This window comes from Neoarius graeffei, chromosome 25, assembly GCF_027579695.1.
Source record: "Neoarius graeffei isolate fNeoGra1 chromosome 25, fNeoGra1.pri, whole genome shotgun sequence".
NCBI classification, from domain to species: domain Eukaryota; kingdom Metazoa; phylum Chordata; class Actinopteri; order Siluriformes; family Ariidae; genus Neoarius; species Neoarius graeffei.
In genome coordinates, this window is record NC_083593.1 from 45,362,204 (window position 1) to 45,388,661 (window position 26,458).

General features: G+C 44.8%; 1 protein-coding gene across 1 annotated transcript; it reads left to right on the plus strand.

Moving 5' to 3' along the window:
* Positions 1-25,866, plus strand: si:dkey-88l16.3 (low-density lipoprotein receptor-related protein 2). Its single transcript, XM_060908591.1, has 48 exons — positions 1-134; positions 217-384; positions 577-792; positions 2,591-2,740; positions 2,825-3,001; positions 3,075-3,278; positions 3,354-3,500; positions 3,597-3,752; positions 3,826-4,029; positions 4,110-4,277; positions 4,452-4,667; positions 5,296-5,445; positions 5,536-5,712; positions 5,791-5,889; positions 5,970-6,116; positions 8,000-8,155; positions 8,247-8,450; positions 8,522-8,689; positions 8,916-9,131; positions 9,530-9,742; positions 9,819-10,079; positions 10,889-11,104; positions 12,380-12,532; positions 12,616-12,882; positions 12,962-13,177; positions 13,652-13,804; positions 13,893-14,159; positions 14,248-14,463; positions 16,430-16,588; positions 16,665-16,838; positions 16,911-17,114; positions 17,208-17,375; positions 17,540-17,755; positions 17,847-18,076; positions 18,249-18,378; positions 18,610-18,794; positions 20,114-20,300; positions 20,497-20,712; positions 21,246-21,429; positions 21,688-21,889; positions 22,062-22,226; positions 22,339-22,542; positions 22,643-23,189; positions 23,691-23,822; positions 24,031-24,138; positions 24,462-24,915; positions 25,133-25,256; positions 25,811-25,866. Exons 1-48 carry the CDS (start codon positions 98-100, stop codon positions 25,832-25,834), a joined length of 9,135 nt encoding a protein of 3,044 aa, XP_060764574.1. The 5' UTR covers positions 1-97; the 3' UTR covers positions 25,835-25,866.
* The last annotated feature ends 592 nt before the right edge of the window (positions 25,867-26,458 follow it).

Below are 26,458 nucleotides of genomic sequence, written 5' to 3' on the forward strand. Positions count from 1 at the left end.
TTCTGATGGTTCAGATGAGTCGCGGTGTCCAACTTGTCCTCTGCACTGTGACGATGGAACCGTGTGCCTGACCAACCAGCAGTTCTGTGATGGACGAATGGACTGTAAAGATGGCTTGGATGAGAGAAACTGCTGTATGTTCTGCTGGAATGAACTTTATTTAATTAAAAGTAACCGAGAATGTGACTGACTATTCTTCCTGAATACGTTTTGTAGATGGGGCTGGCAAAAAAGCCGCAAAAGCGTTGTCCCTGGTATGTGCTGTGGGATTCAAGCCATGCAGGGATGGAAGCGAGTGTATCGTCTACAGTCACGTTTGTGATGGAGAGAAGGACTGCAGGGATGGGTCAGATGAAGAGGACTGTGAGCAGCAATGTGAAAAAGGTAGACTTTTGGCATTCTGGTGGCTTATGTGCAAAAATAAGCAGGACTTGATTAGTTAGCAAACAGAACCCAATTTTAAGTTCCAAGTTGTCAACATAGCATGTTGAGCCCATGTGATCGTTAATACTGCTTGCTTATTATCTTCACTGTGCTGTTCTCAAGGAAACTGTCCTTTCCCCTTTTCTAATACAGGCCAGTTTCATTGTGCTCATGGAAGAATGTGCATAGACAAGAAGCTGGTGTGTGACGGGACTCCTCAGTGTCAGGATCGCTCCGATGAAATGGGCTGCTTTACCCGCACCAAGGGCTGCAGCCATCACTGTGACAATAAGACTCGGTGTATCCCAGACAGCTTCCTGTGTGATGGGGAGACAGACTGTCAGGATGGCACTGATGAAGCGGATTGCGGTGAGCTTCAGCTAGATCACAAAGTCTGTTAGGATTTTAATTTTCAGTTGTACTGACTAACCAAGGTGTGTAAAGTTAAGCACTCGTAGTGTGCAGGTTGCTTATCCTTTACATTAGTGCTGAAAGGATGAGCATCTTGGCAGGGAGTTCTAGAATGACCATGATGGTGGTTATGGTAAGTAATAGCTGGATTGCTGCTTGTATTGAGGGCCTGACAACAATATCCTGGAGTACAGTATCCAGGTGAGGGATCCCCTGAATCAAAGGGCATACTGTGTCTTGGGAAGTTCAAGTCTCAATGTTGGACCATCCATAGTAGCAGGGGGTGCTAAAAACTATCAGAATAAATCTAGCAGATTCATAGGTCATGAAGTGTCCCAAGAGTAGACAGTGGTTTATTAAAAGGGTGTCAATTATGATCTTTTTACAGCTGCTGTTAGTGATGTAGTCAAGTCAGGCATCTTAAGCGGTGGCTATAGTTTCATGTCAACATCCAGACTGTCAAAGCACAGCATGCTGCACATCAAATCAAGTTTATTTGTATAGCGCTTTTAACAATAAACATTGTCGCAAAGCAGCTTTACAGAATTTGAACGACTTAAAACATGAGCTAATTTTATCCCTAATCTATCCCCAATGAGCAAGCCTGTGGCGACGGTGGCAAGGAAAAACTCCCTCAGACGACATGAGGAAGAAACCTCGAGAGGAACCAGACTCAAAAGGGAACCCATCCTCATTTGGGCAACAACAGACAGCCTGACTATTAGTTTTAACAGGTATAACCCTCAACTGTCCTCATGGGGCCGTCCTTCACAGGAGTGGGGCGATAAAACTCCGACCAGACACAGGGCACCAGGATGGATCAAGCAGGTCCGAGGGGCAGAAGAGGCCAGCATCTCAATCCCAGGATCAACATGTAACTCAGAGGGACAGATGGGGTGGGGGGGGAGAGAGAAAGAAAACACGTTGTTAGGTATGCCCTAAAAATGACAAGTATTAAATCTGTGTGGTAGGCTCGCAGAGACGAGAGTCTTTACATCAGGCATAACACACAATGGCATGTTAATATGGTAAAAAAAAAAATATATCATGACCTGCTCTGGCTGGATGCTTGATTGGGTGATGGGAGCACACTCCTCAGCAATGATGAGATGCAGATGGGACCCTTAGGGCTGGCCAAGACAGTTCAGTTACATTTCACCGGGTCTGGGACATGCGACAGAATGTCTGACGGCCGATTCCCTGCAGGCTACGATAACCAGTCGAGGTCCCCACCGTCTCCACCAAAAGATTTCCTGTTGACTCCATGTAACTCAGAGGGACAGATTTGGGGTGGGTGGGGGGGAGGGAAAGAAAACACAGGTGGTTAGGTATGCCCAATGTCACCTGAATAAGTAGGAACAGTATACATATTGCACCGAGTACAAGCAGGGACTCTGGCAACTAACTATGACAGCATAACTAAAAGGAGAGAGCCAGAAGGTAACACAGGCATGAGGGAGCCCCGGGACATAAAGCAGCCAGCCACTACACCGTCAACAAACTTGAGTGAGCAAGCGAGTGGGGACTGACAGCATCCATACATCCCAGTTTACCAAAACACTCTGTCTGAGGACCCTCCAGATCTACTCCTTTACCTCATAAACACCATTAACACAAGGCTTGACTAAACATATGTTTTCAGCCTAGACTTAAACGCTGAGACTGTCTGATTCCCGCACATCTCTGGTTCAACTCTGGGACGGTGTAAGTTTCCATCAGTCGGGTTGCTGATTGTAAATTTCTGACTGTTTTCCAGACAAGGGTGAAAAGGATTTCAGGGCTACTGTATGTGTTGAGGGCTTCAAGCCATGCAAGGATGGAAAGGAGTGTATCCATGACAGTCATGTGTGTGATGGAGAAAAGGACTGCAAGGACGGATCAGACGAAGAGGACTGTCGGCACAAATGTAACTGGCTCATTTTGCTACAATAGCTGTTTAGTTTGCATCACGTGAGCAATTAAAATTGATGGGCTTGTGTTTCCCCTCCAGCAGTCACTGTAAGGGCTACAGTTAAAAGCTCTCCTCCTGAACCAGTCTGTAAAAGCCCCTCGGTCAGGTGTCCAGGCACATCCCTGTGTATCAGTCAGTCTCAGCTGTGTAACAGTGTGTTGGATTGTCCTGATGGGTTTGATGAGCTCCGCTGTTTACATGCCTGCTCAGATCCAGGTAACATATAAAATGCAGTACACCTCTGAAACGGATTCCCACTTCACATTTCTAACTGTATATTCTTATGTAGCCCACTTCCTGTGTAAGAACAAGAGGAAGTGTATTGAGCGAGCCCTGGTGTGTGATGGTCGCCCCAACTGTTCTGATGGCTCAGATGAGTCACATTGTCCGACTTGTCCTCTGCACTGTGACGATGGAACTGTGTGTCTGACCAACCAGCAGTTCTGTGATGGAAGAATGGACTGTAAAGATGGCTTGGATGAGAGAAACTGCTGTATGTTCTGTAGGGTTTTAAAACAGTCAATAATTGTATGTGTTCAGGGTTGACACTTCTGTATGGGTTTTGCAGATAAATCTGTGGAAGCTCCATCCCTGGAATGTGTTGAGGGCTTCAAGCCATGCAGGGATGGAAAGGAGTGTATCCATGACAGTCATGTGTGTGATGGAGAAAAGGATTGTAAGGATGGGTCAGATGAGGAGGACTGTCAGAACAAATGTAAAGATCAGTTATTTCAAGATGTAGGTATTTCATTTTGTGTTGCCTCCATTTTAATCATGTCTTCCTTCCCCCCCACTCCTACTGTGGATCCAGTGGTTAAAACTACTCCAGAACCAGTCTGTAAAAGCCCCTCGGTCAGGTGTCCAGGCACATCCCTGTGTATCGCTCAGTCTCAGCTGTGTGACAGTGTGTTGGATTGTTCTGATGGGTTTGATGAGCTCCGTTGTTTACATGCCTGCTCGGATCCAGGTAACATATAAAATGCAGTACGTCTCTGAAACGGATTCCCACTTCACATTTCTAACTGTATATTCTTATGTAGCCCACTTCCTGTGTAAGAACAAGAGGAAGTGTATTGAACGAGCCCTGGTGTGTGATGGTCACCCCGACTGTTCTGATGGTTCGGATGAGTCGCGGTGTCCAACTTGTCCTCTGCACTGTGACGATGGAACCGTGTGCCTGACCAACCAGCAGTTCTGTGATGGAAGAATGGACTGTAAAGATGGCTTGGATGAGAGAAACTGCTGTATGTTCTGCTGGAATGAACTTTATTTAATTAAAAGTAACTGAGAATGTGACTGATTATTCTTCCTGAATGTTTTGTAGATGGGGCTGGCAAAAAAGCTGCAAAAGCATTGTCCCTGGTATGTGCTGTGGGATTCAAGCCATGCAGGGATGGAAGCGAGTGTATCGTCTACAGTCACGTTTGTGATGGAGAGAAGGACTGCAGGGACGGGTCAGATGAAGAGGGCTGTGAGCAGCAATGTAAAAAAGGTAGACTTTTGGCATGCTGGTGGCTTATGCCTAACGATGAACAGGACTTGACCATTAGTTAGCAAACAGAACCCAATTTTAAGTTCCAAGTTGTCAATGTAGCACTCAGTTGAGCCCATGTTCACTATGCTGTTCTCAAGGAAACTCTGTCCTTTCCCCTTTTGTAATACACAGGCCAGTTTCATTGTGCTCATGGAAGAATGTGCATAGACAAGAAGCTGGTGTGTGACGGGACTCCTCAGTGTCAGGATCGCTCCGATGAAATGGGCTGCTTTACCCGCACCAAGGGCTGCAGCCATCACTGTGACAATAAGACTCGGTGCATCCCAGACAGCTTCCTGTGTGATGGGGAGACAGACTGTCAGGATGGCACTGATGAAGCGGATTGCGGTGAGCTTCGGCTAGATCACGAAGTCCGTTAGGATTTTAATCTTCAGTTGTACTGACTAACCAAGGTGTGTAAAGTTAAGCACTCGTAGTGTGCAGGTTGCTCATCCTTTACGTTAGTGCTGAAAGGATGAGCATCTTGGCAGGGAGTTCTACAGTAGAATGACCTCAGGATGGTGGTTATGGTAAGTAATAGCTGGATTGCTGCTTGTATTGAGGGCCTGACAACAATATCCTGGAGTACAGTATCCAGGTGAGGGATCCTCTGAATCAAAGGGCATACTGTGTCTTGGGAAGTTCAAGTCTCAATGTTGGACCATCCATAGTCTGAGGAGGTGCTAAAATCTGTGTATCAGAGGACCTAATGGATTCATAGGTCATGAAGTGTCCCAAGAGTAGACAGTGGTTTTATTAAAAGGGTGTCAATTATGATCTTTTTACAGCTGCTGTTAGTGATGTAGTCAAGTCAGGCATCTTAAGCGGTGGCTATAGTTTCATGTCAACATCCAGACTGTCAAAGCCTCAGTGTTGTGTGAAAGCACAGCATGCTGCACGTCTCTGGTTCAACTCTAGGATGGTGTAAGTTTCCATCAATCGGGTTGCTGATTGTAAATTTCTGACTGTTTTCCAGACAAGGGTGAAAAGGATTTCAGGGCTACTGTATGTGTTGAGGGCTTCAAGCCATGCAGGGATGGAAAGGAGTGTATCCATGACAGTCATGTGTGTGATGGAGAAAAGGACTGCAAAGACGGATCAGACGAGGAGGACTGTCAGCACAAATGTAATCGGCTCATTTCACTACAAGAGGCCTTTAATTTCTATCACATCAATTTTAATTGCTCAGTTTTTGTTTGTTTTTTTTTCCCTTCAGCAGTCACTGTAAGGCCTACAGTTAAAACCTCTCCTCCTGAACCAGTCTGTAAAAGCCCCTCTGTCAGATGTCCAGGCACATCACTGTGCATCAGTCAGTCTCAGCTGTGTAACGGTGTGTTGGATTGTCCTGATGGGTTTGATGAGCTCCGTTGTTTACATGCCTGCTCAGATCCAGGTAACATATATAAAATGCAGTACACCTCTGAAACAGATTCCCACTTCACATTTCTAACGATCCTTTTTCCTTATGTAGCCCACTTCCTGTGTAAGAACAAGAGGAAGTGTGTTGAACGAGCCCTGGTGTGTGATGGTCGCCCTGACTGTTCTGATGGCTCAGATGAGAGAAGCTGCTGTATGTTCTACTGCAATACATGGGTTTAAAACAAGTAAACTGTATGTAGTCAAGGCTGACTTTCTGAACTGGTTTTGTAGATAAATCTGTGGAAGCTCCATCCCTGGAATGTGTTGAGGGCTTCAAGCCATGCAGGGATGGAAAGGAGTGTATCCATGACAGTCATGTGTGTGATGGAGAAAAGGACTGCAAGGACGGATCAGATGAGGAGGACTGTCAGCACAAACGTAAATATCTGCGGTTCCTCTGCACGTTATGAAATTGAGTGCCTTTTCAGCTCAGCAATATTGCTAAAGTATGGAATCAAGGTAAAATATACCAAACTAGAAAAGCACTCAAGAGTGCAGACCTCCACCAAGAATCCTTTTAAATTCTGGGATCCAGAAGGTGATCCAGATCCCCGCCAAAATTTAATGGTTTGTTACTTGTGCCCAGTCACACCTCTGGAAAAAATCAGCAATCCATTCATAAAATTTTCCATAATGTTGCTAACAAACACTACCGAAAACATAACCTCCTTGCCAGAGGTAACGATGTTTAAAAATCACCACGGGTGCTTCAGAGAAATCTTGGTTTGAATTTTAAGGAATTAATCTTCTCTCATTATCTGTAGCCACTTTATCCTGTTCTACAGGGTCGCAGGCAAGCTGGAGCCTATCCCAGCTGACTCCGGGTGAGAGGCGGGGTACACCCTGGACAAGTCGCCAGGTCATCACAGGGTTGACACAGACAACCATTCACACCTACGGTCAATTTAGGCTACATCCACACAATGGCAACGAGATGTTATTTAAAAATGTATCGCGTCCAAATGGGCAACGATCAGTAAAATATCGGGTCCATATGGCAACGCAATGCTTGCTGAAAATGATGCAATACACATGCCACACCTCTAGGGGCGCTGTAAGATGGTCCCTTCGGAGACCCCAGAACAATAGAAGTAAGGACGCATGCGCATAAACTATGCGCGAGACCTTCATATTAGCCACAAAGTCAGAAATCTGTTTGTAAAATTACATTATAATGACCAAATACAATGAAGTATTTTTCCAGTCTCACCTGTGAAAGGTAATCCTATGTGATCTCGTTTGGATGGCAAACCTGTTGGTACAGTTAAACACAGCACATGAATCTTTATTCTCTGCTTTGACCTATCCAATATGGCGGTGAGAATGACACATGATTCTACGCGGAAGGCGGCGTCTTTAATGGTCCGGAATAAATTGAATGCTACACATTGATCGATTAATTTGCTCTTCTACGCCCTTTTTGAGGAATGTATTGTAGGACTAAAACCAACATCTGAAGAGGTGAGATCGCTCCCCCCCAGTTTTGCTGGCGGGATTGACTCTGCCCTAAGGGCAGTCTCTCACTTTGCACCATTACACAATATTCACAGTGAAAATATTTTGTAAGGAACCAAGTTATAGGATTTGTTGACAACTCGCATCGAGTTCGTTACACTTCTACCTGGCGTGAAGCACTGACAGTCATGTGGTTGTGACGTCACCGTAGACAAATCCGTTCTACTCATCCAGACGACTTCACAACGGCAACGTTGCCAGATCTTTCCACTCTGGAACCCGTCTCAAAAAGATTGCATTTTGGGCACCCAAAACGCCAGTGCCGTGTGGACGCCAGGCCTAAACGATAAGCAGTTGTATCGGAGTCACCTGAATCTGTTGCGGTGTGGACAGGGCCTTAGAGTCACCAGTTAACCTAACCTGCATGTCTTTGGACTGTGGGGGAAACCAGAGCACCTGGAGGAAACCCACGCAGACGCAGGGAGAACATGCAAACTCCACACAGAAAGGCCCTCGCCAGCCACGGGGCTCGAACCCGGACCTTCTTGCTGTGAGGCAACAGCGCTAACCACTACACCACCATGCTGCCTGGAATTAATCTTCAGTTTGGCATTCCACTACTGACTTCTCTTTCCTCAAGATTCTATATTGTGTTGAACAGCCTATTTTTTTTTTTAATGGGGTTAAGATCCATACAGTAAGACTTATCTTGACTACTGCAACAAAGTTACCACATTTTGCTGTGATGTAGTTCCTTTACCAAAGAACTACTTATTTTTTTTTTTTCTCTTGTACTGTGGCTCCAGTGGTTAAAACTACTCCAGAACCAGTCTGTAAAAGCCCCTCTGTAAGGTGTGAAGGAACATCACTGTGCATCGATCAGTCTCAGCTGTGTGATGGTGTGTTGGATTGTCCTGATGGGTTTGATGAGCTCCGCTGTCTACATGCCTGCTCGGATCCAGGTAACGTACGAACAGGATGTATTTGACACATCCATCCCCTTCACTCCAAATACAATATCTAACCGCATCCTCCTTCCCTACTGGTATGTAGCCCACTTCCTGTGCAAGAACAAGAGGAAGTGTATTGAACGAGCCCTGGTGTGTGATGGTCGCCCCGACTGTTCTGATAGTTCGGATGAGTCGCGGTGTCCGACTTGTCCGCTGCACTGTGACGACGGAACCGTATGCCTGACCAACCAGCAGTTCTGTGATGGACGAATGGACTGTAAAGATGGCTTGGATGAGAGGAACTGCTGTATGTTTGGCCATATTTTCATTTAAAATGAGTATGTATTCAGGGTTGACTCTTCTGAATGTGTCTTATAGATGCAACTGGGAAAAAATCTGCACAAGCTCCATCCCTGGAATGTCCTGTGGGCTTCAAAAAATGCAGGGATGGAAGTGAGTGTGTTATCTACAGTCACATTTGTGATGGAGAAACGGACTGTAAGGATGGGTCTGATGAGGAGGACTGTGAGTGGAACTGTAAAAAAGGTAGGGACTTCTTGCTTGCTGTGCAATGGTCATGCAGAGCCTTAAACTCCTCCTTTTTTTGCACTATAAAATGTCTCAGCTAACCAGTCGTTAGGTTCCAGGTTGACCTAGATCGTGAGATTTTTTATTTTTTTTTATTTTATTTTATTTTTTTTTTAAAGTGTGGCCAACATGGCATGTTTGCAATAAACTGAACTCTGTGCATGGGTATTTTTGTAATACACAGGCCAGTTTCATTGTGCTCATGGAAGAATGTGCATAGACAAGAAGCTGGTGTGTGACGGGACTCCTCAGTGTCAGGATCGCTCCGATGAAATGGGCTGCTTTACCCGCACCAAGGCCTGCAGCCATCACTGTGACAATAAGACTCGGTGCATCCCAGACAGCTTCCTGTGTGATGGGGAGAGAGACTGTCAGGATGGCACTGATGAAGCGGATTGCCGTGAGTTTTTATGAGAAATTCCGTGTGCCGTACAGACTTTAATTTGAGCTATAGTGTAAATTTTACTGGTTTATAGTACACAGCAGTAGAAGAGTAAAGGCAAATGGTGTTAAAGATGAGCAAGTTGTGAAGGAGTTCTAGTATAGTTACTATGATTTACAGTATCCAGATGAGACTATGTACTGAAGCAAAGGGCATAAGCTACTTCAGGAAGTGCAACTCCATGTGGGGACCATCCATAGTAGCAGAACATGCAGGAAGTCAGGAGCTCTGAGTAGAGTATCGGAAGTTTATAGGCTGTAAGGTTAAGTGCATCACCAGGAGTACATGTACAGCCCAGTACTAGGAGATTGGGCATGTGCTTATCATACAGTAGCTAATTATGACATCCTTTACAGCTCCTGTTAATGGAGGGCCGGTCAACAGCAAGGTCTCTTCTGAAGTAGGGTCAGCGTTTTCAGCTCCACATCCAGATTGTAGGCACCCCTCAGTGTTTTGTGAAGACACTGCACTGTGCATGCCCCCAAGTCAACTCTGTGATGGAAAGCTGGACTGTCCCGATGGTTCTGATGAGCTCTCGTGTCGAGATGTTGGAAGCTGTCAGAAAACGGGTAATGTCCAGGTGTCTCAAATTGGCTTAATGGTTCAAGTTGACCATATGTAACACTTGACTATATCCTTTTCAAGGTGACTTCCTCTGTGAGGACAGGAGGACGTGTATTGAGCCATCTTTGGTGTGTAATGGACACCCTGACTGCACTGATGGCTCTGATGAGAGGGACTGTACTGCCGCGACAGCAAAAAATGCAGCTGGCTTAAAGTGCCGTTTGGGCTCCAAGCTCTGTAAGGATGGCAGTGACTGTGTGCTGAACACCCATATATGTGATGGTGAGGTCGACTGTCAAGATGGCTCTGATGAAGAGGGATGTGACCTTCAGTGTGATCCAGGTCAGATGGAACAAATGTTTGTTTATTCAGGGTAATTTGGTGTAATCTTGTCTCTATAGACTTGCTCAAGTCCTGTTCATAACCACCAAGGTTCTTAAAGATTTAAGTAACGCCTCCTTCAAGGCCATAACTTTGGAAATGGCGTTTTGGAAACGATTACTGTGCCATTGTAATTGTGTGGATGGCACTTTGTCAAATTTCTTATGCTAAGCTTAAATAACTTGGAAATTCAACAGCAAACTAACCATGGGTCACTTCAGTTTGTCCACTCAACAGGACAAGCTACTTTGGGGGGAATCCTAACTTTTTGGAAGCTTTTATGACTGTTTTTGAGCTGGTTACATACATCTTTACTGGGGCAAGAGCTGGTAGAGATGAAGGGTCTGTGCAAATTGTATTTCATAGAATCTGGATATCTTGTATAGGGCAAGTGTACACACCCTCAGGGGTGATAGCGTTCCGGCGCCGTGCTGGATTTCCGGCGTACCGTGGCTGGGGGAAGAAAAAAATCTAGTTCGCCCATTGTCCTGTGTCATTCTGAGATGCGCAGATAGACAGTAAAGGGAATTCCCTTTACTGTCTATCTGCGCATCTCAGAATGACACAGGACAATGGGCGAACTAGGGGTTTTTTTTTTTTTTTTTTTTTTTTTTTTTTTTCCTGCTGCTTATCTTGGTGGAATTGGAAAAGGTTTTGACTGGATAGCCATGTGAATGACTTTGCCTTGTCTGCTCAAGGGTTTTTTTTTTTTTTTTTTTTTCAGGGTTATTAGAACGTGTGCTTATTTTATTTCTATCTTCATCTCCCAGGTCAGTTTCAGTGTCGTCATGGTAGAAAGTGCATAGACAGGAAGCAGGTGTGTGACGGGGTTCCTCAGTGTCCTGATAACTCTGACGAATCAACATGCTGGAAGCCTACAAGAAGTTGTGCCCTGCGCTGTGATCAGAACAAACTCTGTATTCCGGAAGTGTTTATCTGCAATGGGATCCAGGACTGCTGGGATGGATCAGATGAAACTGACTGCGGTATGTCTACTTTTCTGATCTCAATCAGCCTTTGCCATGCTCTGTAGAAAGTGGCTTGCTCTGAAGGCTGGTATTGGGACTGATTTAGGAGTCCTGTTGGTAGGGGTGCAGCCATGTGGATGGAAGAGTGGCACCTTGTAACCCTTAGTCCTGAGCTTTATTACACTTGTGCATTTTGTGTAAATGTAATTGGATCTACACTGCCTGGCCAAAAGTCACAATTTGGATTTAAAGGGCCTTTGCATTAGTCTGGTTAACACCAGACCATATCACAAGTGAAATATGGTCTGGAATCCGCCTATTGAATTTCTCATAGGGGAGGTGTGGTTTACGATTGTCAACGGCTGTTTATTGGACGTTGCGAATGTCTATCATTTGGTGTATACGTAGCCCATGGCCAATCATGGCAGTTGTACCTGGTGACGTAGTTAGAGCGACAAAGAGGTGAAGAAGAGAAGGAAAGAGAAGGCAAAACAAAAATAGGAAAACAACGGCACTGAACGATTACTGCCGTTTGTGCAAGATAAAGCTTGATCGAAAGTTTGGTTCGTATCGCTCACCACCATGTTAAATGTGATCCATAAACAGTCCCAAATAAACTACAAGCTTGTTTGTCAAGTAGTACACGTCACTGTCTTTCCACCCCTCCCCACTCTGATTGGCTCCCTAACTCAGGCAAGCCTTGACCATAGTTTCCATGCTGTCTTTTCAGATCGGAACGATTGTGCAAAGCAGCATGGGATTTCCCAGGCTACCTTTGCATAACTATGTAGTGATTCATCTGGCAACAGTTCTTTTAACCCTGACTAGTGAGGAGGTACCTTCTCATTCAAACAACCATGTTGGAAGATGTATCCCATGATCATGGCTGTTACTGCATTTTAGAAGGGTTTCTTAACCTGCATCAAGCAAAGAAAGCAACAAAGACTGCAAGTTACTGGAATTGGAAGAGCTTGTTTTAATAAGATCTTGGCAAAAATTAATGCAACCTTGCAGAAGGTTGCTGAAACAAGGTCCTGTGTGGGTGCCATAAAGTTAAAGGTGGTCGACTGGCAAGGGAACTCTCTTAAACTGCCCAGCTTTTATTTGAACTCTCGTAACATTTTGTAGGTGTTGACTCAAATCTTTTGCGTATCTAAAATATGAACCAGATACCAAGAAGTAGGGGCAAGGGCATTTGCAGAACATTTCTCAAAGGCCTGATTTTGAAGGCTTCTATGCCACTAGCTCATCTGCTGAAGTTGTGCATGTGTTGAGGCTTTCATTTTTCAGCAGGCAACACTGGACCACTGTCTGATTGTAAAAGCCCATTTATACCATGCCTGGCAAGTTCAAAGTGCATCTCCCAGAGTCAGCTCTGTGATGGCAGAAAGGACTGTGCTGATGGGTCTGATGAAAAACCATGTCTTCAGCACTGTCCCCATGGTGGTAAGAATTCTCCTTCTCTTCCCCCAGAGTTGGAATGTTTTCTGAAGGTGCCTAAAACTTAAGTGTGGGGTTTTTCTCTTTAGATGACTTCCTGTGTAAAGATCGGAGAAGGTGTGTTGACCAAAGACTGGTCTGTGATGGCCGTGTGCACTGCACAGATGCTTCTGACGAGGTGGATTGTCCAACTGTCGCTGCTTATACAGCTAAACCAGCTCCTGTGACATGCCGTTTGGGTTTGACACCTTGTAAGGATGGCAGTGACTGTATCCTGCACAGTCATGTGTGTGATGGGGAGGCCGACTGCAGAGATGGATCTGACGAAGAGGGCTGTGACATTCAGTGCAAAGCTGGTAAGAAAACGTGAAGGGGTGGGGGGGAACTTTTGTTTCTGGATTTGAGCTGAATGGCTTTCTCTTAAACCACTCCTAGAGCAGTTTCAGTGTGCTCATGGAAGGAAGTGCATTGATGCCACCCTGGTGTGTGATGGCAAACCACACTGTCAGGATCGTTCTGATGAAACCGACTGCTTCAAACGCACCAAGAGCTGCAGCCATCGCTGTGACAATAAGACCCGCTGCATCCCAGAAAACTTCCTGTGTGATGGGGAGAAGGACTGTATAGATGGCACTGATGAATCAGACTGTGGTAACTTTTTTTTTTTTTTTTAATAAATTGTGGGCACCTGGAATAAATTGGGCTTCAACCATCAATGGCTATGCAACTTTGTCTGTACCTGCCTCTGGTATTTTCTGATTAACTTGGTTGATCTTAAGCAGCTGAAATATACACCAGCATTTAATTTGCTTCCACTAAATGTGTAGCATATGAAGATTCTGGAGTAAATATAATATGCATGACTTACCACAAGGTTTCAGAATGGCATAACGCATCACTTTAAGGGTTGTCGGTGTTCTGGAATGTTTAATAAGCCTTTATTGCCACTTGTCTTCAAGTTTCAGTCTGGGGTAATGTCTGGTAAGCTAGGTAGCAATCAAAGTTGGCTTAAAGGGGAATACTCTTAATGAAAAGTAAATGCAGTATGTTTTCTGTTTAGGGGATCTTAAGATGGCAACATGCTTTTTGTGTAGCTTGTATGGGAAATTCTTTCTTGTCCTATAGGCTACCCTACACAGCTGAAAAGCTGTCCACCCCCTTCGCTATTGTGTCGAGGGGGAGAACTATGCATCCCTAAAGCTAAACTGTGTGATGGAAAGCGTGACTGTCCAGATGGCTTTGATGAAGAAGCTTGCATTAAAAGGTGTCCAAAAGCAGGTACTGGAATGGTTGAGGGGTAGGGTGTCTTTGTCTGTGGGTTCTCCTGCCCCTGGGAGTTAACTTGGTATGTTTTTATTGACTATAGGTGACTTCTTGTGCAAGGACAAGAGGAAGTGTGTTGAGAGGGGTTTGGTCTGTAATGGCCGTTCTGACTGCACTGATGGCTCTGATGAGAAGGGATGTCTCACTCAGTCTATGAAGCCAAACAGCAGAGGTCCACTAAAGTGTCGTTTGGGCTGGAAGCCTTGTAAGGACCAAACGGAGTGTGTGCTCTACAGTCATGTATGTGATGGTGAGGTTGACTGTAAAGATGGCTCTGATGAAGAAGACTGTCAATATCGGTGTAGACCAGGTAAAGTATACAAGTGGTGGCTTTTTTTTTTTTTTTTTTTTTTGTCATAACTGCATATTTATCTTGCCTTTTTGTGTGGTTCCCCCAGACCAGTTTCACTGTGCTCATGGAAAAATGTGCATAGACAAGAAGCTGGTGTGTGACGGGACTCCTCAGTGTCAGGATCGCTCTGATGAAATGGACTGCTTTACCCGCACCAAGAGCTGCACCCATCGCTGTGACAATAAGACTCGGTGCATCCCTGAGAACTTCCTGTGTGATGGGGAAAGGGACTGTGTAGATGGCACTGATGAAGCAGGCTGTAGTAAGTACTAGTCAAGGGTGTCCTGAAATGTTAAACTATGCATTTCCCAGCATGGAATATGGTAGCTTCCTGTGAAGCGTCAATCCTCTTGTCCTGAAGTTTGGAGATATTGGCTAATTCAAGAAGTCTTCCATTTTATATAATGCAACAGGAGTTTGTGCAACCTGACATCACACCCATATGTGGGCCTTCTGTCAGACTTGCACAGCTGCATAGGATCATCTCTGCATGCTGTAAGGTTTTTCCCCTCTTTCAGGGGAACTAAGGAGCTTGAACCTGTTCCATGACTATGCTTTCCTCCCCCCTGCCAGTGTAAAGTGAGCAACTCTTGGCCAAAGTTGCAATTTGAGTAGCCTGTACAAAGCCCTGACTGGAATGCCGCTGAATACCTTTGGATTAATTTAAGTCTACTGCATCTCAAGCCTCTTCACTTGACCTCAGTGCTGTTAATCTTCACTTTTCTGGGTCTTGGAAGGCCTTCAACTAGGTTTTTGGAGCATGGGTATTGGGATTTCTGCCAGTTTTGCTACAAGAATAAAGGGGGGGGGGGACAGATCTGGAATGGGATGTTCAAAAAGTGCATGAATGTTATGGTCGGGTGTCAAATATTTGGCCGTCTTTACTTTCCATAAAGTAATTTAGATCTGGGGATTTGTGGTGGGGCGGCGTAGTGGTTGGCACTGTCACCTCACAGCAAGAAGGTCCGGGTTTGAGCCCTGTGGCCGGCGAGGGCCTTTCTGTGCGGAGTTTGTATGTTCTCCCCGTGTCCGTGTGGGTTTCCTCCGGGTGCTCCGGTTTCCCCCACAGTCCAAAGACATGCAGGTTAGGCTAACTGGTGACTCTAAAGTGGTGTTTACATTAGACCATATCAGCGGATCATCAGATTAACGTTTTTAAAACGATTCACGTGCACACGGCAATGCCAATACACGGATACGTTAATCACATGACTAATTAGACGGCATGTCACATGATCCCAGTGCATATCGGGCATGTGCAAGTCACTCTCCACTTGCAAGTGGAAGGATGGCAAGCGAACACCTTCTCCAGCAGATAAACACACCTGGCTGTGATCATGTTCTCAGAGTTTAAGCGCCTGAAGGAGGTAAATAAGTTGAAATGTGTAAACCTCAGTGCTTCCTCCTGCACTCCAAATCACTCCGCCCTGAACAGCAAGTGCCCTCTGGAGGGTGCGCACTCCAGCCTTGCGCAGCTCAGAGCGCGCGAGTGAAGCGCATGAGCAGTGATTCGGGACTGAGCTGCTGTGTCGTTTCTTGTAGTCCGTGCCGTTTTTCAGCAGTCGTGTCACATGACCAATGCCAGCGAATCAGGAAGGTGGATGTCAGTGACGTTGTCCAATGACTGTCAGCTAGAGCTCAGCACTGCATTTCCTCGTTCCTCAATGTTTACACAGCACCGGATCAGATACAAACTGGGTTGAATACGTGGGTCCTGGCGGATTCAAGTTCCGCCTGTGGAGTCGTTTCCCGGCGTTTTAATGTGCACGGACAGTGCGTCCGTGACGAAAACGATACGGATACGGTCTATTGTAAACCCCACCTAAATTGACCGTAGGTGTGAATGGTTCTGTGTCAGCCCTGTGATGACCTGGCGACTTGTCCAGGGTGTACCCCACCTTTTGCCCTTAGTCAGCTGGGATAGGCTCCAGCTTGCCTGCGACCCTGTAGAACAGGATAAAGCGGCTAGAGATATGAGATTTGTGGTGGCCATTGAAGTCCTGAACTACCAATGGCTTGGTTAACTCTGCTTTGAAAAGTTGAAGGGCATAGCAGACTTTTTTTTTTTAAATAAAATCAAGACTGGCATGTGATTAACATTTTGCAGCACCTAGCGTGATGGGTGCAAGTTGAAGATGCTGAAATTTGGAAGGCACAGTGAGATTCATCACTTTAATGCTCAAGCTGATGTGTGGCTTTTTTTAAGCAAGTCAAATTTTTTTTTTTAGATGAGGGTGTGAAGAAGGCTTCAGGAACATCATCCCTAAATTGTCCTGTGGGCTTCAAACCATGCAGGGATGGAAAGGATTGTATCCATGACAGTCATGTGTGTGATGGAGAAAAGGACTGCAAGGATGGGTCCGATGAGGAGGACTGTCAAGGCAAACGTATTGATCAGCTCCTTTCTCTTTAAGATCTAGATGTTTCATTTTGCATCAATTAATTTTCTCTGTTCTTCCCCAGCTGTCCTTGTTGGACCTACAGTTAAAACTGCTCTTGAACCAGTCTGTAAAAGCCCCTCTGTCAGCTGTGAAGGAACATCACTGTGCATCGATCAGTCTCAGCTGTGTGACGGTGTGTTGGATTGTCCTGATGGGTTTGATGAGCTCCGCTGTTTACATGCCTGCTCAGATCCAGGTAACGTATGAAACGGTACATCTCTGAAACTGATTCCTACTTCACATTTAACTATCTTCTTTCCCCATGTAGCCCACTTCCTGTGTAAGAACAAGAGGAAGTGTATTGAACAAGCCCTGGTGTGTGATGGTCACCCCGACTGTTCTGATGGCTCGGATGAGTTACGTTGTCCAACTTGCCCTCTGCACTGTGACGATGGGACAGTCTGCCTGACCAACCAGCAAATCTGTGATGGAAGAATGGACTGTAAAGATGGTTTTGATGAGAAGAAATGCTGTATGTTATTTATTGCAGTATAATTTTAGTTTTTAAGCAGAGGCTTTGTATTGTTTGAAGTGTTTGTAATACTTCTGGATACACTTTTTACAGACAAGACTGACAAAAATACTGGAGGAGTTTCATCCAAGGTATGTCCTGTGGGCTTCAAACCATGCAGGGATGGAAGTGATTGCATCATCTACAGTCATGTATGCGATGGAGAGAAGGATTGCAAGGATGGGTCAGATGAGAAGGACTGTGAACAGCAGTGTAAAAAAAGTAGGAATTTGCAAGTTTGATGGCTTGGTGTTGCATCACAACTGACTAATCATGCAGTATAGAATGTAAACTTGCTTTTGTAAAATACAATCCAGCTGTGAAAGTGTATTTGTTTTATGTCTTTAGATTAGTCTGAGCAACTCATGGGTTTGTAATCCTTGTAGGCCAGTTCCAGTGTGCTCATGGGAGGATGTGTATAGACAAGAAGCAGGTGTGTGACGGAACCCCACAGTGCCAGGATCGCTCTGATGAAATGAATTGTTTTAAACTGTCCGAGTCCTGCAGCCACCGCTGTGATAACGGAAGCCGCTGCATCCCTGAAACTTTCCTTTGTGATGGCGAGCAAGACTGTTCAGATGGTACAGATGAGACCAACTGTGGTGAGTCTTAAGGGGGGAAAAGGCTATAGTGATGTAATCACATTGGGAGGGGTGAGTGTCTAAAATTGGTGTGGTTTTTCTGATCCTTCAGCAAAGGAGCCATGTCTCCGTGGACAGTTTCAGTGTGCCAGTGGACAGTGTGTATCCATAATTGTCCGTTGTGACGGCTATGCAGATTGTCACGATCATTCTGATGAGAAGAACTGTCGTAAACCTCCGCACTGCCCCCTGGAGCAGCGCTGCCCCAACAGCCATGTGTGCCTTCTGAAAGAGTGGTTCTGTGATGGAGACCCAGACTGTGTTGATGGGTCAGATGAACAGGTGTGAATGTCACTTTTTTAGCTTGAAGTGTTTTTATAATGCCCAATTAGACCTGTAGTACAAATGGTGGTGGTGTGGCTGGTTAAGTCAGAAATTAGCAGAGCAGTGAGGGTTCATACCCTCTGGGTTTCTTCAACATGCTTCAGTATAGATGTTTTCTTAATCTCTTTAGAACTGCAAGGTCTCTCTTGTGAACTGTGGAAAGTTTCAGTGGTCCTGCAAGTCTAAAGATCAGTGCATTCCCACACCTTGGCGATGTGATGGAATTGAGGACTGTAAAGACCAGAGTGACGAAGCGGAATGTGAGTACACCTTGATGAAGCTTTATCTGATGTAGCAGCCATGAATGTGAACGCTTCTTTGCCAAGAAACTCCCTTTCAGTTTTGGCTAGTTTTCTTAACTTTCAGCTATTTGGATGGTCAGGGTCTTCAAATTCTAACATGGTGGTTGTCATAAGAAATTAACTATAAACCTAATTTGCATTGAGGTAGTTTAGAAGGAATGGCAGTAAAGGTATGCAATTTGGTTTCAGGTGATCCGGTGAAATGCCCTGCACACATGTTCAAGTGTGGCAGCGAGGAGTGTCTGGACTTCAGGCTGGTCTGTGATGGTGTTGCGAACTGTCAGGATCAGTCTGATGAGGGTCCAGGGTGTCTCAGGAATGTCTGCTCCAACCAACAACAATGCGAGCACTGTTTCAACACTCCTTATGGAGCGGTTGGTCATTCTAACTACCCTACATGTTTACTTTCGACTAATGTTCTTTATTTCAGCAATAAGCCTAGACTTTTTTTTTTTTCCTATTTTGGGTATAATCATGGCCAGTGCTGGAACTTTTCTAGCTGCAGTTTCACTTTGGCTTTTAAAAATGAGTTTGTTTTAAATGTTCCAAAGCACATCAACTGTTAACTAGCTATTCAGTATTGCAGGGCTTCAGATTAATTTTTCTAATAGTGCTGGTGCTCCTTATTCTACGTTTTAGAAGCACGAGCACACAATTCCAGCTCACCACTTGGATCACAATGTTTTCATGCTAATATGTAGCCTTTAGCCTGCACCATCTTGGTCAGAATTGTTACTCTGACCTCTCGATCAGCAAACATACCCCATTCTGAACTGATTAGCTCTTCTGGGGTTCTCGTGCATGAAGTTGGGTTCACAATTGGTTTTGCTTGCTGCAGTGGAGTTGGTCTGGCTGGTGTGACATTGGCAGCAGTGGCTTGATAAATTTGGTCATGTTTGCAGAATTAACTTGTATACTCAGTGGGCAAAGATGACTCCACATGTTGGATATGTAGTGCCAAGCAATGGTGCATTTTGCATAGGACTGAATTGCTAATCTTAAAGGAGCATGGCACTGCTTTGTCTGCAGTAGATATTTCTATTTAAAATATCAACTTGATATCTACAACTTAAATTTTAGCTATTGGTATTTGTGGAAGTGAGTTGGTGCCAACAATCTGCATGGAATTTTTGGTGCTAGTGCTTGTTCATATGTAACTAGCTAAATGGTCTGCTACCTAACTTGCTTCATGACCAGTGTGATGGTGGAATGAGCAGTCTCACTGTAGTTCTGTTCGGAATTGACTTGCCATGGTTGCTTTGCACCACCATGGTGTATAATTGGAAGTGGTGTTTATACCAACTGGACAACTTGACCCCATACAACCTGAATGAGAGCAAAGTGAAATTAGTTGGTGGAAAGTACTGTTGAATTGCACCATCTTGTGTGCATTCTCACACACTCCTGGAGTTTCATGTGCTGTAAGACACAGAGGGAGAGAACATAAGTCCTGCTGTCTGAAAATAATTGCAAAAGTGGCCTAAAATGGCTGCAGTCTGAAGCCCTGTGTTGCAAAGGATGCTAGCATTTAAGCTCTGTGTATTATTGGTGGTAATGCTAACCTGAAGTTGTTAGAACTAGTATGAAGCAGGCACTGCTGAACAGCTAAGGAAGTTGATGTTGGAAAGCAAATTGCTGACTGCACTCTTGGAATACTTCACCATTTTGTTCACTTAATTTCCTCCCTCCTCAGAGCTGTGGGTGTCCAACAGGCTTCCGGATCCAGGCAGACGGTTTATCCTGTGCAGACATTGATGAATGTGTGGAAAGTCAGCCTCCTGTGTGTAGCCACAGATGTGTCAACACGCATGGCTCCTACATATGCCACTGTCATCCAGGTTTTATACTAGAGCCAGATGGCAGCAGCTGTAAGGCACCAAGTATGTCCAGTTGGTCTTTAATAGTCTGCCTTTGGTGTTATTGTAATACAAATTCAAATGTCAATCATGTACATGCAGGTTGATGTGTGAAATCAGGTCTCAAACTTCATGGTTATTTTTTTCAGGGTGCCTTTGTTTAAGATGAAGCCTAATGATGGTACTTCATTCAGTACTACATGTTCTGTCTTCCTTGCAGAGGAACCTGCTCTTCTGGCATCCGTGCAGAACGAGGTCCTGTTTATCCACCTGCGGAGCAGCAACATGCAGATGCTTCTTCCCTCAGGCCAGAAGCCTATCTTTACTCTGGATTATGACTGGAGGGAACAGCGGGTGTTCTGGGTCTGTCTGCAGGAGGAAAGCATCAAATATGCAGTGCATGGAGATAAGGGATCCATCAAGACACTTGTTAAAGGTTGGAATCTGATGCGTTTTCTTCAAGGGATGGTGTGCCAGAAATGCATGCACAAATGGGCAGGGGCATTAAATATTGCAACAAAATGCCTTTCACAAGGCACGGTGGTGTAGTGGTTAGCGCGGTCACCTCACAGCAAGAAGGTCCTGGGTTCGAGCCCCAGGGCCGGCAAGGGCCTTTCTGTGTGGAGTTTGCATGTTCTCCCCGTGTCCACGTGGGTTTCCTCCGGGTGCTCCGGTTTCCCCCCACAGTCCAAAGACATGCAGGTTAGGTTAACTGGTGACTCTAAATTGACCATAGGTGTGAGTGTGAATGGGTCTGTGTCAGCCCTGTGATGACCTGGCGACTTGTCCAGGGTGTACCCTGCCTTTCGCCCGTAGTCAGCTGGGATAGGCTCCAGCTTGCCTGCGACCCTGTAGAAGGATAAAGCGGCTAGAGATAATGAGATGAGATGCCTTTCACAAATCTTGTACTTCTGATTCAAAGAAAATGGCCATAATACAAGTTGCACAAAATGTCTTTCCACTAAACAGGTGTGAAGTCTGACTCGATTGCCATAGACTGGGTTGCAGAAAACCTGTACTGGGTGGATGGAGTTGCTGGCCAGATTTTAGCTGTAAGCATTGGTGACCATGTAGTGAAGCAACAAAACTTCACTGCGATTCTGGATGAAGACCTGGAGCACCCTCGTTCTCTGGTGCTTCTGCCTCAGAAAGGGTGAGCAAGACCCCTTTTAAATACTACCTCATCAGATTGGGATTGGATGTATTTGGTCAGCATATTGGTGGTTTGGTACAAAAACTTAAGTGCTCAGGGTTGCACCAAGTAGTTCAGTCTACTTGGTTGGTATATTGTAGCTAAATTGTCCAATTCTGAGCCTAATCATAGTGGGAGGGGGTTATCTTGATGAAAGGCTGCTGATTTTTAAGAATCGGAACAGGAACTGATTCCTTGGACTTGTTAAATCTCTTCAAGGATAATGCTGTGGTCAAACATTGGGAAGAAGTCTCGGATCGAGCAAGCTGGCATGGATGGCTCGGGGAGGAAGGTGCTGATCAGCCGTGATTTAAAGTGGCCTGTAGCCTTGGCTGTAGATGTACTGGGTGACAGAATCTACTGGGCAGATGAGCAGCTCAAGTGCATTGGTTCAGCTACAATGAATGGTGCTGACATCAGGGTAAAGGCTTCTTCACTTGATTGTTTCAAGACCTGACCAAGCTTGTAGTAGTTTTGGGAAAACTTGCACAGAAAGACCTGTACATTTGTAACCTTTTCAATGGATACCCGTTGCTGTAGCATGGCTCATCAGCTGGAAATTAATGCCTTCTCCCTTTATTTCCTGTATGAAGCTGCTGCAGTTGATGGAGACTTCAAGCCCTTTCTCTGTGGCGGTCTTTAATGATGTGGTGTACTGGTCAGACACCCAGAGACGGGTCATCCATGGGGCTCACAAAGTCACTGGCAAGAACCACAAAGTTATTCTCAAGAGGCCTGGCCAACCATTTGGGCTTAAAGTAAGTATTTCTCCACTGCATATTTAGATGGGTACTACTGTATTTAAAACCTTAAATTAAATGCTTGCATTTATAGCCTTTTTTTAAATTGAGGCTTTGTTCCTTTATCCAGGCTGTGCATCCCCTCCTGCAGTATAAGGTGCCAAACCCTTGTGAGAAACTTGGATGTTCTCACATGTGTGTACTAGCCCCAGGGCTCAAGGCAGTATGTCGTTGCCCAGTAGGACTGCTGTTGGCTGAGGATGGATTTACCTGTAGCTCACCTGAAGGCTCCTCTACATTCCTACTGCTGCTTTCTCCAACTAGACTCACCAAGGTATGAAGCAATTCTTGTTTTTAGTTGATGTATGTTCTTGGTTGTACACGTTACCTTAACAGTACTCTGCACATGAAGGTACCCTCTCTGCTCTGTTTAGATTTTCACAAGAAACCTGTATGGTCAAGTCGGACTAAAGCAATGGCCTGCACACCAAGCGCAGTCTCTTCCTGGCATAAATGAAGCCTCTGCGCTGGACTTGGTTCTTAGTGACAACATGCTCTATGTAGCAGATGGCAGCCAGTCTCTTGTGGCACAGATGAAAATGAGTGACTCCACACTGACACCTGAAGGGCAGCTATTGCGTTTACAAGGAGATGCAGTGACTGCACTGGCTGTAGACTGGATCACACACAACTTGTATTGGAGCAGCAGCAAGAAGCCGGAGATCTATGTCACATCAGCAGGTGGGAAGTTCACCAGCATGGTTCTGCAGACTGGGCTCCAGGACACCACCTCTATTGCACTACACCCACCCACAGGCAGGATGTGCTTCACAGCCATCGGGTCATCCAAGGATGCTTTGCCCCAGGTGGGCTGTGCCGCCATGGATGGCAGGCATCAAATTGTGCTTTGGAAGAACATGCAGCTTCCCAGTTTTTTGACTTTTTCAAGCCATGGCACAGCAGTTTACTGGGCAGATGTTGGTAAGTTAAGATGTAGAGGGCTGCAGTAATGCACTCTTACAACAAATGAGCCAGTTCATAAGACCTTCATGGTGTAAATTTCATGTATTGCCCAGTATGGTTATGGCCCAAGACCAAAGTTTGACACATGATTGACTAGCAGACAAGCTAGATGGTCATCTTAAAATTGAGAAGACTGTTCATTATCTCTGCCATATAGGTTAGATTGTTGTACCCCATTATGCCAGATAACTCCATTGAGATTCCTTTACAAAGGGTGAAGGCCTTACTAATTTTATAAGGGTCAACTGCTAGGTTTTTGATGGTTTGATTTGCTATTAAGCCAAGTAAGTTAGCAAAGCATGCCATTAGTTACATAGGCATGTAGTTTGTTGTGGCAAATGATTAAATTTGGATTATAAAACAATGCTGATTTCTATCCACGTGTAACTATTGAGTTTCTAAATGATTCACTGGTGTCTACAAGCTTTAACTGATGCACTACTTCTGTCCCTCTTTCAGCCACTGGAATGATTTGCTCTGTGAACGTTGATGGGTCAAATTATAGGGAATATAAAACTGGAACCGGATCTCCTTTAATTGTGTCTTTCACCCGAAGTGAAAACATTCTCTTCTGGATCACCCAGTACAATGGTAAGATGAAGTACCTTTTGGTGTCATTGAAAGATGGTTTTTAATCATACCAGCAGATGGCATTATGGGGTTTGTGAACTGGGCCTGTAATACTATACTTGGGCTTGTGACGAATGGGTTTGTGGTATTTCTACCACTTACTCCCTGTAGTAGTCTCTTAATCATGGTTGATGGTTAATTTCTCTGTATGCTAATGAATTCTTTGCAGGCACAACCAATGTCTGGTACAGTGATGGCATCCAACCTAAACAGTTGTGGTTTGAAGTGCAAACAAACATTGTAGCACTGAAGGCATACAGCGCAAATGGCCAGAAAGGTATCTTCATTTTGTTTCTTATGCAGTCTCTTATCTCTACCAGTTTCTTCTTTCCTTCCATCTGCTCCATTAGTCCTCTGGGTGAAACTTAAACAAAAGTGAGGTCATGTGATACTGTTGGCTTGTAGAACTAGTTCAAACAGTTGCATTTTTAGAGCTCTCCTTTTTACCAAGCCTCCTCCCCACATAGTTGCTGGACTAGTTCTACAGCTAGGTGCATACTTTGCATACAACGACTCACTGAACTGAACATGGCTCTCTTGAAACTGCATTTCTTTTTATCATGTACATGATCTAATTGGGCATCTTTTTCTCTTAATCAGGAACCAACTTGTGTGCAGAGAATAATGGTGGTTGTAGTCACTTGTGTCTGGCATACCCAGGAGGACGGTCATGCCGTTGTACACAAGGCTACATCGCTGTAGAGGACACCCAGTGTGTATCTGGCCAACGGTGTCCAGCCGGCTTGAAGCCTTGCAGAGACCGGTACAAGTGCCTCTCCACCACCAGGTTTTGTGACCAAATCCCAGATTGCCAGGATGGCTCAGATGAAGAGGGCTGCAATGTCCGCAAAGTGGGTGGCCAGTCCTGCAATTCTGAGCTTTGTAATGGCCAAGGGCGCTGTATGATGCAAGAAGGGAAACCAGTGTGCGAGTGTGTACAGGGTTACAGTGGGCAGTTCTGCCAAGACAAGGCAACCAGCAGTGTTCCTATTGTCCTTACGGTCCTCTTTATCATTGGCCTAATCATTGTAGCTGCAGTGGTTCTAAAATGGAGGTATGTGTTCAGTGTTAAGCTTATACATTCACTCACTCTCCTCTGTACTTTTAAAGCAATGATTAGCTAGAATGCTTGTCTGGTTACTGGTGTGGGTTTTTTTTGTGGGGATGTTGGTTTTTGCACCCCCCCCCCCCCCCCCCCACACACACACACACACACAAAAACTTGTGGTTGAATGGCTCATCTGAATACTGTTCCTTCTTGCCCTTTGTAGAAAATGGAAATCGGGAAGAAGCCAGCCAGATAAGGAAACCCTCATGAAGGACATGGACATGGAAGAACAGGAGGTGCTCCCTGAAAACTTTGCAAATGTCCTCTATGACCCAATTGAGGAGGCAGTAAGTTTAAATTGATCAAACCCTGATTAAATGGATTTCTGTTTGATGCTGACTGGATTGGCTTATATTCTGGGAGCGCTCTCTCCCAACCACCCCAGTAGCCTTACCAAACTTTAAACCCATCATATCTTAAGGGTGTGGGGTTTTGTTTTTTTTTTTTTTTAAAGTTCTAGATCATGTACCATGCTTGCTCACTAATCAATCTGATTCTAGTAATGTCAGTTTTAACATTAGGAGCTGTTAAATCAGTATGGTTATGTAAATCATAACTCAAATGCATCCTTTAATAAACTTGGTCGAGTGAGTAACTTTTGAGCCAGTATCTAGCTACTAGGGGAGGGTAGGACCAAATTGCAGCAAGTTCATAGATGCTGACATTTTTAGAATGCAGCCATAAGTGTTTGCAAGGTAATTGTTTCTTGAGCTTAAACTTTTTTTTTTTTAAATGAAGTGTTCTAAAATGACATTTCAGGGTGACTATAGCATGGTATGAACTCAACTGTTATGTATGGAGTCTGTGTACTAATTTATTCTTTTTTGTCTCCCCAAAACAGGAACAAGTGACATGTGTTGAATGAAGAAATTTTGAAAAATAAACTGTTAAACTAAATTTGTGTTGCTTTTCATTTTCAATAGCCTGAAGTACTGGGCTGCTGACTCACCTTTCACTCTTGCATAATCCAGCATGTGTACACAATGGCAGTTAGACAGCATCTTGTTCAGCATATTGCAGTTGCACACAATGCATTTTGTTTGGTCATGCAAAGTAAGACTTTTTTGTTAGTCTGGCAGAGAAGCAATCTACAAAATAAATCTCATCTATAAACTGAACATGGAATATGTAGCTAATAGTATGTTGACTCCAGTCTGTCTTCCAATGGGACATTCCACCAAATGGGTGCCATTTGCTTGTTGTACCACTCCCCAAATTAAACTAATTTATCATTTCAACAAGGATTATAATACATTTAACTATTCAGAATGTGTATTGGTCAACCTCAGGCTATCTTACAAGGTTTGGAAGTCAAAGATGGCTCTTCCCCCCCCCCCCCCCCCCAAAAAAAAGTCCTGTTACCAAAACTCAAGTGACATCTGAAAGTAACAGGACTGAGTTTTTAGCCTAGGATTAGCTAATACATGGAATTAAGCCACATGGTGTGACCACACTTGGCACATTCTAGTGGTTTTTTTTTTTTTTACCA

Coding starts and splice junctions, on each gene's coding strand:
- si:dkey-88l16.3 (XM_060908591.1), top strand. CDS start 98: ATGGACTGTAAAGATGGCTTGGATGAGAGAAACTGCT. Junction 385..576: donor TGAGCAGCAATGTGAAAAAG/GTAGACTTTTGG, acceptor TTTCTAATACAG/GCCAGTTTCATTGTGCTCAT. Junction 17,115..17,207: donor TTTTGATGAGAAGAAATGCT/GTATGTTATTTA, acceptor CACTTTTTACAG/ACAAGACTGACAAAAATACT.